The sequence below is a fragment of the Centrocercus urophasianus genome, unplaced genomic scaffold, assembly GCF_019232065.1.
Source record: "Centrocercus urophasianus isolate 14NV4802_14NV808 unplaced genomic scaffold, USGS_Curo_1.0 seq_16, whole genome shotgun sequence".
Taxonomy (NCBI): Eukaryota; Metazoa; Chordata; class Aves; order Galliformes; family Phasianidae; genus Centrocercus; species Centrocercus urophasianus.
Window position 1 is genome coordinate 15661480 of NW_024884711.1, and position 20664 is coordinate 15682143.

At 38.4% G+C, this 20664-nt stretch overlaps 1 protein-coding gene across 3 annotated transcripts in view; it reads right to left on the reverse strand.

Annotated features, from left to right (window-relative positions):
* Positions 1-17011, reverse strand: part of TAX1BP1 (Tax1 binding protein 1) — a 51074-nt gene extending 34063 nt beyond the window's left edge. For all 3 annotated transcript variants that reach the window (XM_042816706.1, XM_042816707.1, XM_042816705.1), the window contains exons 1-4: positions 16924-17011; positions 15083-15266; positions 2934-3036; positions 613-800 (exon numbers count right to left, since the gene is read on the reverse strand). In XM_042816706.1, the coding sequence (XP_042672640.1) occupies positions 613-800; positions 2934-3036; positions 15083-15259 (468 nt within the window). In that variant the 5' untranslated portion in view covers positions 15260-15266; positions 16924-17011. The remainder of the gene's footprint in view (positions 1-612; positions 801-2933; positions 3037-15082; positions 15267-16923) is intronic.
* Positions 17012-20664: the final 3653 nt, after the last annotated feature.

Sequence of the window (20664 nt, forward strand, 5' to 3'; positions counted from 1 at the left end):
ATTTTACAGCTTTATCTTTTTTCCCAAATTTCTGAAGTTTCACTACTCTAATTACATCACCATTACATTACAGCACCACAATACCATTACAGAGCTATTTTTATAACATCTTTATTTATACACTTCTATCCTCTTTAAGTGAGGTGCTTTTACTGTATATTTACTGTCACTTGGGAAAAGCTAATTAAGACAACAACAGCTTGGTGACAAAACAACTGCTTAGTTTAAACACACACACACACACACACAGAGTGTTGGAGGAATTGTGGATCAAAACAGGGAAAACAGGAGGAAAAAAAAAAATTCACATGGAGGACATCTTCTCCCCCCACCCCACCCCCAGTCCTTTTACTTGGAGAGCACAGAGGGCAGCAATGGACAAGCAGCCTATGCTGAGTGCAATGCTGTACCTGCAACCTGTTTAAGTATTGATTCCTTTAACAAGCAAATGTTTTGAACTCCAATCTAAAACTGAAAAGCCAACCAGAAATGTATCTATTTTCCTGGCCTGTTCAAGATTCTATCCAAATCACATATGTCTGTGCACATATAAGAACATATAAAATGTAAGAATGTATAAATTGATAATATTTAAGAAACACTGAATCAAACCTCAAGAAGTCCTGCTTTTGTGGTCACAACTAGCATATCAGAGTTTCCTTCATCCTCCATAGTGAGCAATTCCTCAACAGGAGAAGATGTACGGAACTGGAAAGGTGTGCTTGCTCCACGGATTTCTCCTTTATGAGTCACATAACAGAACTGGTAAAATTCTCCATCATCATTTGGTAGGTAATATCCTATCAAAATAAATTCAAATTTGAAGAAACACTCTACACAAATAAACCTATTTTGCGAGTCTCCATGTAAAAATACGTCAGACCACATGACTTAGGAATTTCATTCTGATTATCTGTGTTACAGTACAGACGCACTCAATAACAACAGTAAAGAGGAAAACGACATCCTTCTTCCCAATTCTGACTCCCAAAATTTCTCCTAGCCTTTTATTTATTTCCTTTTTGTAAGACACAGAGGCCTAGGATAGTACCAGTTAACAGGCACTAAATACACCCATCATTTAATACATATAACTGACATTCATATTATTATTGAATACATGGACTGTTAACTCATCCCAGCTATTGCTACTTACAGGTACAGGTAAATCTAAACAAGAGAACAAGCTAATATCAGTAGTCATTTTAGGACTTCAATATTCTATTATTACACTCTATTATTATTATTACATTTTAAGCAGTACATCCACACTCACACACAAACACCAAAGCCAACTCCAGGAAAGTGAAAAAAGCCATGGTGATAAGTCTGGTAGTAAGCAGAACAAAAGCATTAAACAACTTTAATGGGAGGTGCTCTTTCTACAAGTTCGGACATTTGGACTTTTCAACATTGTTACAGCTAGTGTTACAGCTGGAAAGATTATTGTGGTGAAAATTGGAAAAGAAACAAGCAGGGAAGGAATGCTCACCTATATCCAAAGATCTAGGTTCACAGGAAAGACTCCACAGAGGAAAGACCTCCAGAAAGAGATCCTCCCTAGTGGCGGTCAGCCCTTAAATGGGGTCTAGGAGAGGTGCAGCCACCTTCCACCCCTTCTGGTCACACAGCTGAATCGCCTTCACCTGTGCTCCATGGCTGACTCAGTGCCTGCCTCAGTTGACCAAACAGTGGTTCAGGCCGTGACTCAACAGTTCCCGCACACATATCTATAAAATCTGATGGTATCATCTCTATCTCCATTCCGAACCCATCACTGGTAACTTACACTGCCAGCCCCTGGTTCCTGCTTTTTTAAAATGGAAAAATGGCTATCAACTGATGCCATCAGTTACTGATTTTACAGATGTGTTTTTTCTCCATTGTTTCCCTTTCCCAGGCTGGAAAGCCTGACAGAAGGAAGTTCTGAAAGTCATCTAGCCCAACTTCCTGCTCAAAAAGAGACTGCTGTCAGTAGCCTCCTGCAGCTTTGTCTAATCATGTGTGTGGAACTCTTATCCTTCCAAATGTCCCTGGGATACCTGTTCGAGTGTTGCTACTATTAGTTCTTCACCTCTTTTGGTGAAAAAAAGCTCTTCTTAATGTTAAATCTAAAACACTTAGGCCAGAATCTATAGCCATTGTTCCTTCTTACATAGTCAGCCAATAATGAGTAGATTATGTAATGTTAATACAGAAAGTGATTCTTAACTTTGATATTCCTCATTGCTCTGTTTATTTTCTAGTTCTACCACATCTTCTTGAGAGTGGGAAGGAAAGCGAAAGGATCTGATATCCACATGGTGTTGAAATTGTAGTTACAGTATAAACTCGTAGAGTGGTGTACCATTTTCTGTTTTCCTCCCTATTCTTCTCTTAAGAACTTCAGCAATTTTCTCTCTCTGTCAAAAGGTCCTCTGAAACTGTGAACTTCCAATAAACCATCATTTACTTTATTTATCCCTTCTTTCTCTGAAAGAATTACTTTGAGTTGAGAATCTGAAGTCCACAGACTAAACACGTGCAAAGCCACAATGCATTAAAAGATGCCAAGATTAAAAAAAAAAACAAAACAAAACACCTCACCACTGATTAAATTACATCACTCTGGATAGTTTCCAGTTTCTCTTTCCATCAGTTGTGAACACTGTCCAATCACCATGTGAAAATATAATGATTCACACAGTTACTCATACAATTTCCTTGATATCTAAAGTAATTTCCTTTATCTAAAGTAAGAATAAATTTCACACCAGGAGCAAAAAAAAGCACGCAGAAGACTGACGCAGAAAATTCTCTTCCAACATATGTTTTTAAAAAATCTAGAACTACTCTGCAGCCCTAAATACCTTAATATAGATTTTTTTTTATTTTTTTTTTTTTAACTGAGGAAGCCAGAAAATACAGGCAGGTACTGCTTTATTTAAATTCACCTTGGAAGTTCAGGACACAGTTGACAGTTGATCCTTCCACATAATTTTCTGGCATAGGTGACCACAGAAACGTGTAATAATCTCTTGCAGTACTCCAACCAACCTAAAGTAAATTAAACCATAACAACAAAACAAAAAAGAAAAAAGAGAGAAATATTAAGCAGAAAAATATACTATATACAGTTAAGATATCACAGCTTGGCCTTTACAACATACCATAATACGCATATTTCTCATTCAACATGAAATAAAAAGATACTTAACAATGTTTACAAATCAGGAATATTTTAACAAGCATGTCAAAGATTTAGCATGAATTTTATTAAGCTTGTTACCTAAGTCAATAAATGTGACTAAGGTAATAAAAGGGTCCATATAAATTAAAACACCATACAGTTTTCAATATACATTAACCTCCTATTTGATGCATTTACTTTTTTTCTGCAAAGATGCACTGAAAATATAAAAAGATTAATTCAGAAGCTTATAGTGAGATTTTCCTAGTGCAGCTTCTGCCAATGCTCACTATTTTATGTCCACAATTCAACAGGTTGATCATAAAACAAGAAATGAAATAAAGCTTTTCTCCACTGAAAAGGCAAAATTTCATAAGCTTAAGCTAGCACTTTTTTTTTTTTTTTTTTTTGATAGCTTCTGCAACATTAATGATCAGCATGTCACTCTTCCATACACACAATATGCTACATCTGCAGGACAAAGATAAAATGCATGGAAACTTAATCCAGCTTAGTTAGTGCAGTTTCCCTGATATGCCAGTTTTCCAGTTTTTCATAAAGACCACAGATCCTTGAAATAAGAAATGTTATCCCCTGAAGAAATATATTCCAACATATTTTAAATAGAGTTGTAGAACCATTAAATTTGGAAAAGACCACTAAGATCATCTAGTCCAAACATTAACCATTCACCACCGTGCCTACTAAACCACGTCCCTCACTGTTACATCTACATGCTTCTTGAACATCTACAAGGATGATGACTCCAGTACCTCCCTGGGCACTTGTTCCAATAAGTCACCACTCTTTCTGAAAAGAATTTTTTCCTAACTAATATCCAACCTCAATCTCCTCTGGTGCAACTTAAAGCCATTACCTCTTGTCCTGCTGTTGTTACCTGGGAGAAGAGGCCAATCAACACAACCTCTCTTCAGACAGTTGTAGAGAGTGGTAAGGTCTCCCTGAGCCTCCTCCAGATTAAACAGCCCTTTACCCCAGCTGCTCCCATAAGACTCATGCTCCAGAGACTTCATCATCCTCATTGCTCTTTCCCGGACACATTCTATGGCGTCAATATCTTTCTTGTAGTGTGGGGCCTAAAACACAGTACTCGAGGTGTGGCCTCATCCGTGCTGAACACAGCCAGACGATCAGCTCCCTGCTCCTGCTGATTACACCATTTCTGATACAAGCCAGGACTGCTATTGGCCTTCTTGGCCACCCAGGCACACAGCTGGCTCATGTTCAGCCGGCTGTCAGCTAATCTCCCCAGATCCTTTTCCTCCATGCAGCTTGCTAGCCACTCTGCCCCAAGTTTGTAGCATTCAGCATCTAAGCCTGAAACCCAAAGCAAATAGTCACTACAAAGCAGAGTGTATTACTAAGAGGACAATAATAGCATAGCAGAAGTGAAGAATAACACGTTCCACTGCGCTGGAGAAAGTATCAAAAACCTGGTCAAAAAGAAGAAGCAACTGTTTTTTGCAGTAACTGGGTATGGTGTCCTGGAGTAAAGAAAGACAAGGGACAAATTTATCTGCATTTCAGAAAGGAGAAGAAAAAAAAAAAGGTAAAGGACAAAAAAAAAAAAATTAAGCCAGACGGGATTTCTATTACTCCAATAGGAAAGACTTCTAAATGTAGAGGTCTGAATCATTCCAAATCTTCCTTTATAAGGGATAGGTTGCAGCAGTGTATTTTGAAAGAACTAAGAACTGTTTTTAGAAGTTGTTTGCTAAAAGAAAAAAAAAAAGAGAGAAAAAGTTGCTTATGTGGGTAAACTAACTGAACGGTAATTATATAGTCAAACATTTCAAGTAGTATACACAAAAGATAATTATAATTAGTAAAAAGAATTCTGAAGACACAGTTCCATAGCTGTCTGTCTAACACAGAAGTACTACTTCACTCTGTATTAAGAAATGTGCCAACATTTACTGTTTGGAAAATACAAAGATCACTGCTCTGAAATGACCATGCCTTTTGTATGTTAATAAAAAGCAATGGTGAACAACAGCAAAAACAGATCAGATCTTCTTTTTGCTAATATTAAGCATTTTTAAGGTGATACTCGTAGGAGAGAAGTTGGGCTGACTTGACACAATCACCAAAATGGAACCAACTGTTCTATTTTAAGCCTATTCTTAGCCCAAGTTTTGAAGATTTCTCTGATATTCCCTATTGAGGAACTTTTAAAGGCGTAAGTGAAATGAGATCTCCTGGGGCTGTTATTCCCACATTGTAAAATATTTCAGAAATAGGAAGAAAAGCTCTTCCGGTAACTTAGGGGGACAAAAGCAAGTTTTCTGTAATAAACATCCACAGGAAAAATATTCAGCCAATTTTTCACATTAGTCATCTTTTCAAATCTAATTCAGATGCAAGTACCCCTTTCTTCACAGAAGCTGCTTTCACCTCTGTAAAAAGGAACATATACCATTATTTGCTGCCCTACAGCATAGAAAACTTTTATATGTAGAAACTCGATTCTCAATAACTGGCCTTATGGGGAGGAAGGGGGACTTTTGTTGATTCTTGTTTGTTTGTTTTAATTTTAAAAGGGAAATAAATTCTTTACCCTGTTTGTTCTGAACAGAGTAATTCAATCTCTTCAGAGTGCTCCAGTTTTTCTTTGTTTTAAAAACAATGGGAAAAAAGCAGAAAAATTTAAAAAAAAAAAAAAAAAGTCAACACACATACATATCCTGATTTCCTGAGTAAAATGATAATTCCTTCTGATAATCAAGCACTTCAGAAAACATAAGAGAGGGAGCAAAATCCAGTGGATTTAAATCCAAAAAATGGTTCCTCTCATGATCCCCCCTTTAGGTGTCCAACTCAGCCTCCAACTGAACCTTCCTCCCAGACTGAAGTATTTGAAAAATAAAAAATAAACCAGACATTGATATGTAAACTGAATAATCTACTCTGAAACCAAAAAGGCTGTGAATATTTTATTTCTAATAATAAAATACATAAACTTGGTTTCCTTTTTTTGTTGTTTTTTGTAACTTGAAATTTTAATTCCAAATTACCAAAAAAATGAGGCCCTGGGCAGCCTGGTGCAGTATGTGATATTGGTGGCCCTGCCTGCGGCAGGGAGGTTGGAGCCTGATGACCCTTGACGTCCCTTCTAACCCAAGCCATTCTATGATTCTATGAATACAAAGACCAAGTACATAGAAGGCAAATTAACCAATTCTTCTGGCCTGTTTCTGAGTTGGTACCATATTTTCACACGCAGTATGTGGTTCTTGGTAAAGAAAGAACTGCGACACCTCACAAGCCAGCGGGCAATACCCTGGGAAGTTCACCAGGCATCTATTTTCTCCCTTAACTTCCCCTATTTTTGGTCACTTGTCATCCACTTCCCCTACCAAAGCTCCCATCTTATACTCTTCTGATTCTTAGAAACCAGCTACTTCCTAACAAGGCACATGCAAGGTTATCTGCATGAGCAGATTTCCCAATGATTATTTTCATACATGAGATATCAGAAAACAGGTTTCCCTGCTAGGAATTACATATGCAAAAACATGACAATGCAAGGAAGAAAATATGAACAAATCTCATAATCCTCACAGTTACACAAGAAAGGAGAAGGTTGTTATTGTACAGCAAAGACGTAAAGTTAGTAACATTTCTCCATGTTTTTCCTATCAAACAATGATAATCTGTACTTCCACAGGATTACTCCTTACGTGAAAGAAACAAGGAGTAAAACCAAAGTAATGATATGCTGAGAAGAAAATAAATAGAAAAGTAAGTAACAGATGTTATAAGTCTAAGACCTTTATCTTTAAAACAATTATTTTTCTATTAAAAAATATAAAAAATTAGAGTAAGATTTTCAATATGAAAGCACCATCAAGCAAAACAGTATCTACATCAAAATAGCTACAGACTTTGTTGTCGTGCCAGAACTCAGTGGGATTCCCTTAATGAAAGTAACTTCACATCATTTAAGAAAAAAACAAAAAAAGAAAAAGAAAGAAAATGCATCTTCAACTACTGACATAAACCCAAAATTCCAAAGTGCAAAGCAAGTTTACACTAGCAGATATGTACGTGATTCCCACCAGAAATCTGAAATGAGAAATCTCACCAGAATGCACTGTGGAAATTCCTGAGAGCAAAGAGGAATAGAAAAGGCACAGTTTGCAATTCTAAAGCAAAATCATGGCACAAGCAACGGCAAATAATACAATACTCCCATTCAAGCACAGAAACATTATAAAACACACAAGAACTCTGGCACAAAACCCTCTGAATTTTAGAGAAAAAGAATAAACAGTCAAACTACGTACAAAACTTGTCATGAACTCTGACCTCAAGTTCACCATCCAATGTCCAGTGCACTGACAGACTGCAATGATGCCACTGCTTTTTAAGGAATTCATTGAAAACTGAAAATCATAGAATTCTTAGAGTTGGAAGGGACCTTTAAAGGTCATCCAGTCCAACTCCCTACAGTTAACAGGGACACCTACAGACAGATCAAGTTGCTCAGCACCTGGTCCAGCCTGACCTTGAGTATCTCCAGGGACAGGGCATCCATCACTTCTCTGGGCAACCTGTTCCAGTGCCTCATCACTCTCACTGTAGAAGACTAAAGACTCTCCTCTTTAAGTATGAAACCATTTCCCCTTGTCCTATCACAGCAGAGCCTGTTAAGAGTCTGTCCCCTTCTTTCTTTCAGTCCCTGTGCAGATACCAGAAGGCTGCTCTCAGTTCTCCCTGGAGCCTTCTCTTCACGCTGAACAGCCCCAGCTCTCCCAGGCAGGAGAAGTGTTCCATCCTTTGGATCATTTCTGTGGCTCTCAAAGTTCTTTGTTCAACTTTAAAAACTCTGGAAATATTCATGTTCTTATTTCTCGGCCAAAAGAGAAAACGAGACTTAGATGATGCAACTCCCTTAAACTAACACACATATATATGACAAATCATGTTATAAGCAGAACTAGAAAAAGTTTCTGCTGCTAACCTAGTACTTTGTACACCTCTCTAGCCTCTTTCTGTACTTTCAATTATCAAGAACTTTACTCAGAAATCCTTTTTCAAAACAGCAAGTTGTGTACACATTTCAGCATTCGTTTCCACACGCTAACAAATTAACAGCTCGGAATCCAAATCCTACTTCAACCATCTCTACCCACATTTTCAAGCCAAACACAAAATACACAGCCAAACATCATGTCTCCTACAAGTGTCATATTCAGATTACATTACCATGTGCAATGTGTTACTCAAACAATACACACATAGTTCACTTTCTTTTCATAAAACAGAAAGCTTTAATAGGCCATTATAGAGCAAACCGTTCATTCTACTTGCTACTTGTGAGCAAAAGGGCTTTTTTCATTTTAAGACATCATAAGCTACTTTTTAGTTGCATAACCAGTTTTGTAGTCACAGTGGAAATGCCAAAGTTTAGTAAACTCACAATGATGAACACTGAGTACTTTTCAGTCAGGCTGGACTGGTGGGGATGACTCAGCTGTCCGCAACACCCATACCACACAGCACTTCCTTCTATAGGTATATAGATGTCAAAGTTGGTTCTTCTGTGCCCTGAATATACGAGTCCCTTTTTCACCCAAACGGCCCTCTCTGTCATTAGCTCCCCCCATATTTATGTTTTACCCATAGTACATTTCCACCAAGAAGCTAGGGGGAAAAAAAAGAAGAAAATCAGCTGACTAACAAACCAAACAATGCAAAGAAAAAAAAAAAAAAAGTAACAGTACAGTTGGGAACTGTCCATATGCCTACACTGAGCTACTGAGGAAAAATAATGACCATTTTATTTTTATTTACCTCTTTTGACTTGCATTTGATTATTAAGATGATGTTCTGAAGTCTGCCTTACAACTGCACAGTGTTTAAAATGTAAAATTATTTTCAAACTTCCTTTTTTTATTTCTTGAGTTTTGCAAAGAATGAACACTTTTTTTGTGTGTGTCATTTCAACTCAATCTGGAGCGTGACTGCTTCAAAGAAGCACTGCTGCACAAGAACCTTCAGTCATTTCTTCACTGGCCTCCAACAGATCTCATCAAGCACAAGAACAGCACCTTTCACTCTGCTCCATTGCATAGCGACTTACCAAACTACACAGCACGTGTACTGCCAACAGATCAAAGAAACAAATCCAGGAAAGACCTGTTCAGCTGAAGCAACACTGACATGCCCAATAGGGCATTTGTAGTAAATACATAACATGATGCAACTCTAAAAGAACTATCGGAGTTAAAATGAATTCCTTTTTGTTTTGGAAAGGAAACTATGCAGTTTGGAATATAATTTGACAAAGTACTCTTCAGTACTGCGAGTATACAGTGAACTCCTTCTGAAAGAAGGAAATCACATGCATGCCCAAACCCCAAAGTTGTCCATCTCTGCTGAATGTTACAAACACATACAGGCAACCTTTTAACTCAGGCTATCGAGAACATATGGTACTTGTTGCTGTATCAAGGTACTATCAGGTTCCCAACCTATTATCATCTCTTGTTGGTTGTACTTCTATCTCATAGTTCAGAAGAATATGTGAAAGTGACATTGACAGAGTGCCTAGATCATATGATCAACTTTCTCTCATACTACGTATAAATCAAAATAAATACAGAAACAATGTGAACACTCTAAAAGAAAACCTGGTACAGGCGTAAATGACTGTCCAAGGAAATGTTATGACAGATCAAAGAGTAACAAAGTTACTGTTTGCTTCAAGAAAGACCAATGAAAAAAAAAAGGTGGCTGGGTTTAAGTAAAAATATTAATTTACCACATTTCACTAAAACAATATTAGCACAACCTTTTTATTTCAAAATTGCCACTAGCTACTGACCATTTTGTTATGTCACTTGCCTCTTTTAACACACAAGCATATTACAGCAAATATTTCTAGAAAATTAATGACACTTTGAATTGAACATGAAAATTTCTTACTAAAGTAGCGTCATGTAAACTTAGTGAGGAAACTGTGAATGACATTACAATTGACTTATTTTTAGAATTATTTCTAAGAGATATTTCTATTATTTGAGATATGTCTTTCTAAAGAAGGCAAAGGAAAAAAGAAAGAGAATCACTGTTATTGGTGGATACAGTAATTCTCGAAACCTTCTGAATTTCAGTAATTCTTTCCCTACTGTTTTAAAAACAGGACATACTGCTCACTACACATTCCTGTATCTACCATGTTGTGCTGTGCAGTGATGACTCCGTGCCAGAAAAAAAATGTACTTCAGTATGACTGTGGTCAGTAACACATCCAGCTGTTGCCCTGTACTTCATAATGTGATCTGCAGATATGGAAGTAATTATTATCTAGCATATCAACCCATGACATAACCAGGACTTTGAAACTGCTCACACAAGTTGTGCTGGTATTTGCAGTTCAAAGTTCAAAGGAGAATAAATAATCCAGAGGACTGCAAAAAAGCATTTCTATAGTCTTGCCACAACATAAAAACCAAGCTATCTGTTAGCCATCCTGTCAATCCACCACAAATTCTTCACAGATCACAGACAAGTTAAGTCCAAGGTTTGCTATAAATCAGTGCACGGAAGGGACAGGAATTAATCTGCACGTAACACACATACTGCACTGATGCACAAACAGTAGCTGAGGTATGACCTCCTAAATAATGAGCACCTGTTCAGAGCAAGCCTGTGCTTCTTGCGTTCAAATAACCTTTCAAGATCTTCCCAACCCTGGTTTTATTCATTTTTCCATGCTTCAAGCTACCAGAAAGTCAAACCATCATTTTTAGACTGTGGATATTAAAAAAATGTAAACATTAAGAATGAATTTCCTTTTCTTCTCTTGGCAGATATTGTGGCAGTCAATACCAAAAGTCCATCTATAATTAAAGTCAAGATCCTATCAGAACAGCAATGTCGATTGCTTTAAAAATGTATTATTACTATTGGATCCAAGAAACAGAAAAGATTTGATTAGTTAGTGATGAAGCATAACTGAAGCCATTATATTAAAATAAGTAAGATTCCCACCTGATATCACAGGTCATTCCAGCATGCTGGCTTCTGCAAAATTAGATCTTCAGAAATCTAGATATTATTACAATATATGCCACAAACACATACACCTATCATTCTGCTCTCTTGAAGCAACACACCTTATCATGCCCATAAAGTTACTTCACTGAGCTTTTGAGACATGTAGTAAAGCTTCATCTACTGCACACTGAACATCTGCCAGGCCAACTTGCACACATATGCTCTGGATGGAGGCATAAAGCAATTCTTCCTAAAAGCCAAACACTTTTCCAAACACTTCTGCAAATCTGGACACTGTATATTAATAATGCAAATATATATATATCTCTCATGTGGCCATATGATTTTTTCACTTTATTGTAGAACAAACTAACAAACCGTAGACTTCCCCATCCGGAGAATAGGACCACCTACCAGCCAGTCAATTTTTGCAAACAGATGTAGAACACATACTAATTGTCTTCCCCCATTTCAAAGGTTTCAATTTGGATTACCCTAAGGGCTTTTCCACATTTCAGCTCATCAAACAGTAAGGGAGGAGAAGAAAGGGACACTGAGCTTGGATCACTTTGGGAGTACACATCAGCTATTAAACCTACTAGGATCAATAAGCCTTCTCCCCTCACGCACTGTAGGAGCATCAGGATCTTCTGCACAGAATCCCTTATAGAGGGAAAGCAGATCTCGAATTGTAGTTCCCATAAAATAGCACAAAGAGGAATTCAGGCTAAGGAAGCACACGCCAAGCACTAGGCCAACACCAAACTGTAAAACTGCTTTGTTTCATTCTGTTTATGTTTGGTTTTTTTTCCCCTCCATGGTAACAAGCATGATAAAACTGATCAAGATCTTCCAGTGTTTGATCACAAATGACCCACCAGAACATCAAAATAGCAGAAAAGAAATAGCAGCAGTGAATAACAGCAGATTGGGAAATTCAGTCAAAAATTTCCTGTGGGGAACAGAGAAGAAAAAAAAAAGATACATACAAAAAAATAAAAAGACTGTATACTTAGAACTTTGAAACAAATGACAAGATAAGGGTAACATCATCTTCACTGCTCTTCTTTTTGCCCCCAAGTGTTTGCCAAAGGTATAGTTCAACATGTATGTCCATTAGACAGATCTAGTTTGTAAGAAAACTGGTACAACTAAAATATCCTGCCATACCATACTCACTGCATATGCAATGTTACCCTTTTAGTATATAAACACTGTGTGCTTGCATTAATGGAATTGTCTGCAAGAGAGTTGTCTATGCACAACATCAGCAAGAAATTCCTTTTGCTTGGCATGACAGAACACCAAAAACAAGCAGTTTAAATCACACTGGGAACAACAAGAACCCCAAACATTGCATCTACAGCATGTACAGAGAAGTGTTAAATTTCAGAACTGTTGCATGTTTGGGAACTTTTTTTAGTTCTTTCTAATAATGTTGTGTGGCATAAATCTTCTTAGACCTGAGGTTCTAGACCTGTTCCACCTTCCAAGAAGACTTTTTTGATATGTCTGTTGACAACAGTGAGGTAGTACATTATCTTGCTCTGGCTCCTTATTTTAATCTGCTTTGTAAAATACCCTTGAGAAGAGGATATCTGTAAATAAACTATCACAAACATGAAGGAGCCGGTTGTGGTACTTTTCACTGAATTCATTACAGTATCATAGTATTAAACAGATGCCATACTCAGTGATGAAAATGGAATATCCAGTAGAAAATTGAATATCCATAGAAAATCGAAAACATGAAAGTGCAAAGGTGTTAAAAAAACACAAACAGTAAGTTTTACACACCAGGTTAAAAAAAACACTGAAAAAACTAAGAGCAAATAAATTTCATAAATTAATAAAACAAATAACCACACGGAAAGCAAGCCTTATAATTAACCTCTGGCTCCTACAAAGGATTCCACTTTTAACTTCACTTTTTCACATAAGTTGTACAAATGAGCACAGTTACAATAAGTTACACACATGCAATTGCATCTGCAATAAAAACAGCCATTTGACATGTGGAAACTAAGGAAACACTTTAAAACTCAGAAGCTAGAATCCAAGAATTGTTATATGAAATCTGTTTCTGTTTCTAGAACTACTTGTTCTTCAGAGAATTCTGGAAAGATCTGAAAAATGAACTTATATTGTCATTCCACACCAAGAAGCCATGCCAATTATTCAGGCTTAACCTTTCCCCCCCCCTCCCCACTTTCCTAATCTACTTGCTTCCATCACAGTGAGAACTACAGAGCTGTCCATTGCATCACACAGAGATCAAATTGAGGAATAAAACCAACTGGGAAACAAGATGGTAAAAGCTGGGGCAGAAGAAATAGTATTTTTCAGTCAGATCATTTCTCTGATCTGTTTTGCTGTGCAGCTGCATAAACAGCTGTACTAGAAAAACAAGTAGGATGACACAGGGATACAGTATTTACTGAAGAAATCACTTGGCTCAAGAATTTGACTTTTAAGTTAATGATTTTCATTCAGATTGAAAGACGTAGCTATAAATTTTGTTCAACACAGTAAGAAGAAAGTTCTTAGTGAACCAGATGAGCAAACACAGGAAGGAATACAGCTGAAGCCATTGCCCCCCTAGAGTAGAACAGTAGTGCACGTTAGAACCATCAACACCACGATGTTCACAGGAAAAAATCTTAGTGAAAATGTAGTGAAGTATGAACTGTTTACTGTAAGCATTACTCACATACATATATACTGATAAGCACAGATACAGTTGGACAGCTGGCTTCATTTACCTCACTGTACTATAACTATAAAAAGAAATTATATTCATAACATGTAGTGACAAACAGAAAACAATTTTCTTCCTTTTCCCCATCTCGCGATGTTTCCTTCCTATGTGGTGATGAGAATGAGATGGACTAGAAATTCAGCTGTGGAATTCCCCACTAATAATAATTTACTCCCAGAACACTGGACTTAACCTGACATCAATTCCTTGATTTTGTTCATCACACAAGAGCTTGTTTGACATGAAGGGGAGGAAGAAAAGAAATAAGTAAAAGGGAAGCTGCATTACAGCCGTGTTACCTTCTGTCAGCTCTACGTGTTTCTCAGTCAATTGCTTAAGCTCTGTTGTCCGCAATTGGCAAAGCAGAATAAAAACCTCAAACCTCAATAGCTTATGAAACTATCATCACAGACAATGAAAAGAAGGATATCTGTAGATTGGACACAGAGTCAGTGCAGTCACTGAAAAAACAGTTTCACATTTTGCACTGCATTTTTAAAACAAATGTACCTGTATTTCTAGGAACCTGTCTAATTGCCTCCTCGCTTAGACTGATACACACAAAACCACAACATCCATTTCTCAGGATACGTTTCAATAATTTCAAAATGCTTGTGTAACCTAAACAGCACTCTCTTTAAATTTCTGACTTTTTCTTCCATTCCATTCACACTGTTCACTAAATATCAAACGTGCTCAGTCACATTCCTGTTTGTCAAAACACACCAGTTAACCAAAATACAAGCATAAATTTTTAACCAGTTCCCAACAGAGAAAAATCACCCTGCTTGTAGTTAATGCCTCCCTTACACAATTCACTGACAACAGTCACTGAATATATTACTAAAAATCCCCCTCACAAATCATTTCCATTTAATTCTCTACTACATCACAGCTCCCCTTTACTTCAGCACACTTGTACTTATCACTCCAGTCTCATTGTAAAAGCTCAGACTCTAAAAGCAGTTACCTAATACACTGTGATTCTTCCTCTTAAACTTACGAGAAAGTTCTTATTATTTTCAGATTTCATTATTTTTAACTGGTTAAATGAACCAGTAAACACGTGAAACAGTGAACAAGTGAACAGTGAACATGTAAAAAACAGAAATAGATCAAATTTTACTTACCTTGAAAATACCAACCCAGTCTTTTTGATGAGGATGGATAAATTGGGTCAGAGTGTAGTGACATTCAAGGTGTGTGTTCGGAAGATAACTTTTTGCCACATTTTGAAAAATCACATGTGCAAAATTGGAAGTCTGTAAAGCGTTAGCTGAAGATGGAACTTCTTGAAAGGATGACATGATTGATCTGCAACAAAATTGTAGATGTTACTTCAATATAGTGATGAACTACGTTAGAAAATAATCCATTTGAAAAATACCAGACAGACAAAATAAACAATTCACTCCTCCAGTCTGACAACAGACAGCCACAGTCCAAGCCCACCAAAACGCATTGCCTCAGCTTCACTCCAAAACAATCACTTCTCAGAACGAAAAAAGGCAGTCATCCCAGTGATGAAACCAAGATGGAGAGAAAGCACCACTTAAGTGAATACCCCCACTGCTATAACACAGGTACTCAGTACCAGAAAGAAGGAAATACAAGCGGTGGGAAAATGAGGCAGAGTTCTGACTTAATTAAATGTCATTAGCGATTCCGGATGCTTCAGGGAAACCTGTACTTCTCAGTATTTTTTGACAGCATTTTCATAAATAAAATTTTGTTCCCCACTCAGTAAAAGTAAGAAAGCTTCATTTTAAGACATTTTAACAAAGAAGAAAGTTTATCTAAACAGCTTTTTTTTTTTCCCCTATCTTTTTCAAAAGATTTCTCCTCTATTCTGATGTCAGCAGCCTGGGAGCACATTTTGCTGTACCCACTTTAAACACAGATACCCCTGAGTCCTGCACATCACCAACAACACCGGACTGAACTGACGGTGCAGTCATTCAAGTCTGCGCACAGTTGGACGGATTAGCACTAATTCAGTTGGATTGCAAAAGCTTTCCATCAGCCTTTCCCTTCACCACCTCATTCTGCATACATTGTGCTAAAAATTACAGCACCACAGGATGCTTCAAAAGTAGACCATAATGGTCTACCTCTTTGAATTATTAAAAGATATAAAGCCACGACTTCTACTAACCTAAAAGAAACAGAACGGCTTTAGTATCTGAAGCTAAGCAATGAAATGAAACAAACTGTGTCAATTTTCATCACCCGTAAGTGCCTCGGTAAGAGAAACACTAGAATATAATTTTTTTTTAAATAGATTTCCTTAAAAATTAGAAAGTTTATTCTAAGAATGTGCTACAAAGTAGAAACGACTTCTGCAGGCTGCTCTGGCTTGCAGCCCGAGGCTCTCCCGTATCCAGGCCTGCACAGGCCGCCCGGACCAGCCGGATGACCGCCGCCCGGCACCGAAAGCGCGGCTCTGGGGCACAGATCCCCGTACAGCCGGCGGTACGGCAGCGGCTGCCGGGTGCGCGCCTACCTTGCGACGACAGAAAGGAGGAAGAGGAGGAAGAAGAGCTACGTCTGGGCTTCGCTAGCGGCGTGACAAGCGATTCTCACGGGAGACGGCCAGTCAGGCGAGACGGACGGGATGAGGAAAAGCCCGTCGGGCAGGAAAGGCAGAGGCCAGGCCGGTTCCACCCTCAAACCTCCAGCCGCGGCCGCGGCCCTGGCCCCACCTGTCCGCGCCGGCCACCCCTCAGCAGCGCCCGCTCAGCAGCCGGCCCGCGCCCGGGGAAAAGGAGCCCCGCTGCCCCCTGCCCGCGGCACGGCCCCTTCCTGCCCCGGCCCATGGCACCCGTCGCGGGGGGGGGGGGGCGCCCGGTGGCGCAGCGCCGCCGCCCGCCGCCTCACGTCTCTGCCCGCCCCAGCGGGTGGCGGGGGCCGGCGGGAAAAGGGATGCCGAGCCTGCCCGCTCCCCACGGCCGCGCCAGGCAGCGCCCCTTACCTAGGCAGGCGCGGAGGACGCCGGGGACATCAACATGGGCCTCCACCATCAACGCCGCGCAGCCCCGCCCGCTCGCGTCACTTCCAGCACCGGCCGGGCCCGCGGGAGGCGGGGAGCGCCGCTCCGACTGGGCAGCGCGCAGCGCAGACGCTTGTGCTCGCGTCACCCGAGCTCTTGTTTCGCAAGCTGCTGCTATTAAGCTCCCGGCCTATGCCTGTCTCTGAGCCACCAAGGAGTGAGATAAAAGAGGTACCTCCTTTCAGTTAGAAGACACAAGAAGTATGTGTGCAAGACTTTTTTTTCCTTAAGACCAGAGGAATTTGTGTAGTGGTACACAAAATTGGTGCAATAACCAGCCATGCATACTTCTGATGGGGAGAACTATTCTGTCTTATCTCTACCTTCCATTTCTTCTCACTACTCTTTGCACGTCATGGTGGGATAAAGGGTTGTCTAAGAGTCACAAGACACCGTTCTGCTGTGGGCTCTGACTTTGAAAGAACTTCAGTTTCAGTCAGTATCTGAGAAGTATAAACAGTGATGAGACAAATAGTTTTGTTTTCACTGACTATCATTATGATGCTACTTTGTGGAAAATACTGGGAGTTTTGAAATTAAGATTTTTGTGCTCAGTTCATAATATTCAGTCAAGAGAACTAGTTATGATTTAGTCATATTTCTATATTAAATTATTATTTATATTGCTAAATGTCTAGGTAGGAGTTAAAGCAAACTGTATATGTTTGTGATTCATACAATGTATAAAGGACAAATAAGTAAAGAATAACCTCTTTCCTTGTACTTAAATTCACTTTTTTTTTTTTTTTTTTTTTTGGGACAAATGCACTTAATGCTAACCACCTAAGTCTAGAAATGTTTTTTCAATTATTTAAATTAAGAACACTTCTTACTGAAATAAATCTGATTTAACAGGCATCGTCACTGATGTATTTATATTGTAAGTTTAGATAGCAGTTTTATCCCTCTACATAGTTACGGTGCAGAACCTTTTCTCATTTTCTTACTGCCACTTAGAGAATGAAAGTACACTGACAAAGCTGTGCTCCATCATCCCAGTATCAACAATTAACATGCTTTTACTGCTACAAAGAAAGATTTCAACCACAGAATTTGCAATTGGAATTGGTGAAATTTGCACTTTGTAGAATCACAGAATTATGGAGTGCTTGGGGCTGGAACAGACCTCTGGAGTCTTTAAATTTATCTGTGTAATATAAATCTTTTGAGAAACTAGCTCTTGAGTATAGTATATTATTTTTTCTATTATTGTTTATATTATCTGCATTGTATTTGATATTGTAACATAAAAAAATGATAGCGTTTCTGGTGAATGTCTTGTCATGTGAGATTCTAATACGCTAATTCAATTAGAAAAGCTTGTTACGGGTTTGGTGGCAGTAATCCTGTCTTTAGTCTGACTCCCACCTTTCTAGCTGCACTGACTTCAAGAAAACAGGAAAGTGTTTTTGTTCAAGCATTTTTTTATAATAGATTTGACATGTATACCAGAATTTTACTCTAAAGCATGTAGAATCTTTACTTAGCCAAAGTTTAATTTTATGTTTGTTGTTTTAAGTAAGAAATCAAGCATCTTTCTGACACAATTCTCCCTATCTGTATCATGGAGTCAGAACCACAGAGATTGGAAGAGGCCTAAAGCAGCTCTAATGAGAGCACTTAGGGCCTAGCCTACCTATGTTCTGAATGTCAGTGAGGATTGAGATTCCGGCATCACTTAGAGGACCTAAGTGCTCTGATGCTCAACAACACTAATAGTAAAAAAAGTTTCTTGATACCAGGTCAGAATCCCTTGTGTTTCCGTTTTGTCCCTTGCCTCTTCTTTCACTGTGCACCTAAATAAGGTAAAAATATATGTGAATGCAGTAACTGGACCTGAGCAATACTAAATTCTGAAAGATTTGGAAATAGAGACCAAGATGTAAAAATCCCTCTGTTTTGTAGTTATAGAGAGACTTTCTCTGCTAAGTATGATACCTTCACAATTCTCTCTTCAGGCATAAGATGAACAAGGAATAAAAACTCCAAGCAGTAACTAACCAGGATTGCCATGGGAAGAATAGGGCATGCTACAGACTCTTGGAAAAGTGTTACAAGCTTAGAAATCATTTACTATTTTCATAATGACACTGTCTTTTTAAACTTGTGAGCTCCATTAGCAAATTGCTGCTTTGAAATTAGAAATGTGTCCCTATCACATGTGTTTAACCTTGGCTACATTTGAACTTGTATTCGGATTAAGAGCCCAGTGTATTTCTGTTTACTGTTGGTACTACGGCCTGAATCAAAGCCATGATGAGTTTTGGAGCCAGATCTGTATTATTCCCCTGAGAGCCATCTTTGCTTTGAATGAGTGACAGAAAAATTGTGTATTTCTAGTTTTTATGACCAGAGAAAGGTACTTTACGTTGTGGATATTCAATCTATTGGCATGACAAGTTGATATTGATGAAGTGTGGTAAGGAAATGCTTAGGTTCTAATGATTTGATTTCATTTTGCTTCAACTCCTATTTAAACACTCCCAACTTTTAAAAGTATGGGCCATGTGAGATGTAAAATATATAGATCGATGTCACTAATCAGAAGCTCTTCCTGGTCACGTTGTAAAGCACACTTAATCAACTTCTTTAAGATCATGTTACAGAAAGCTATTAACTATACTCTTAAAACAGTTAAATAGTTATAAATAATGTTTTATATTTCAGCTGACAACACTGATTGCCCAGCATTTAAGGAAATCTAATCACAGAGCATACAGACTTTGCTTTCCAGTAAGATGGTGTGGCAAAACTTTGGAACATATTAGCAATCACACTGTTGCTAACATTTCCTATTAAGGAGAAAGTTTCTCTGTGTATATTTTGGATTTCTTTTCCAACAGTTAATTGCAGGTGATGAAAAAAAGCTATTCAAAAGCTGCCAAGATTTTTAGATCTGTATGAGTGAGATTGATGAAATTTGTGGCTTTTCCCAAAAGAGTGTAGGTGAGAGCAGACATGTAAATTTTGCATGTGTGTGCATGTACGCGTATGACAGAGAGAGGAGAGAGCAGGAGCTTACTCCTGAGGTGTGAGACTTGGCAGTGTTGCACTGTACAATGGGCACAAGAAACCGCATGTCTGTAAATGACTGCATTTGAATTGCTGCTATTTCACTATTGGGTTACTGTATTGTTAAAGTGAAAAGGAATGTTTTTAATAAATGCAAATAACAAATTAAATACTTGCACACACTGAGGCTTTACTCTCTGGTGTGTAATTACTATATGTGCACTGGAGACCCAGGTCTGGGGGAGTGTTTCATTTCTTATTTATGATGTTAGCAGGTTGGGTTTGGGTTTTTGGGGGGTTTGTTAGTTTTTTTTTTTTGCCTTTGGCATACCTCTTACGAGCACACACAGAGCTGCATGTACATGACCACTGAGTAGGTGTCACTTAAATCTTAACAGATATAAAACAGGTAAATACTTTTGCTTTGCATGCTTTGCTAGATTTACTGTTTCTTCCAGCCTTTTATGTTTGCCATCCTAAAGTAATAGGAAGCTCCCAAATGACCAACATTTTGTTTTCAGAGGCAGGAAAACTGCCTGTGGCTGGAAACAAACAAGCAAGGAGATTTCTAAGCTCTTATCCCTCCGGCAAAGCCCTCAGCCCTGAGGATGGAGAAGAGAAAGACACTTCCTTTAGCCATATAAGCATGCT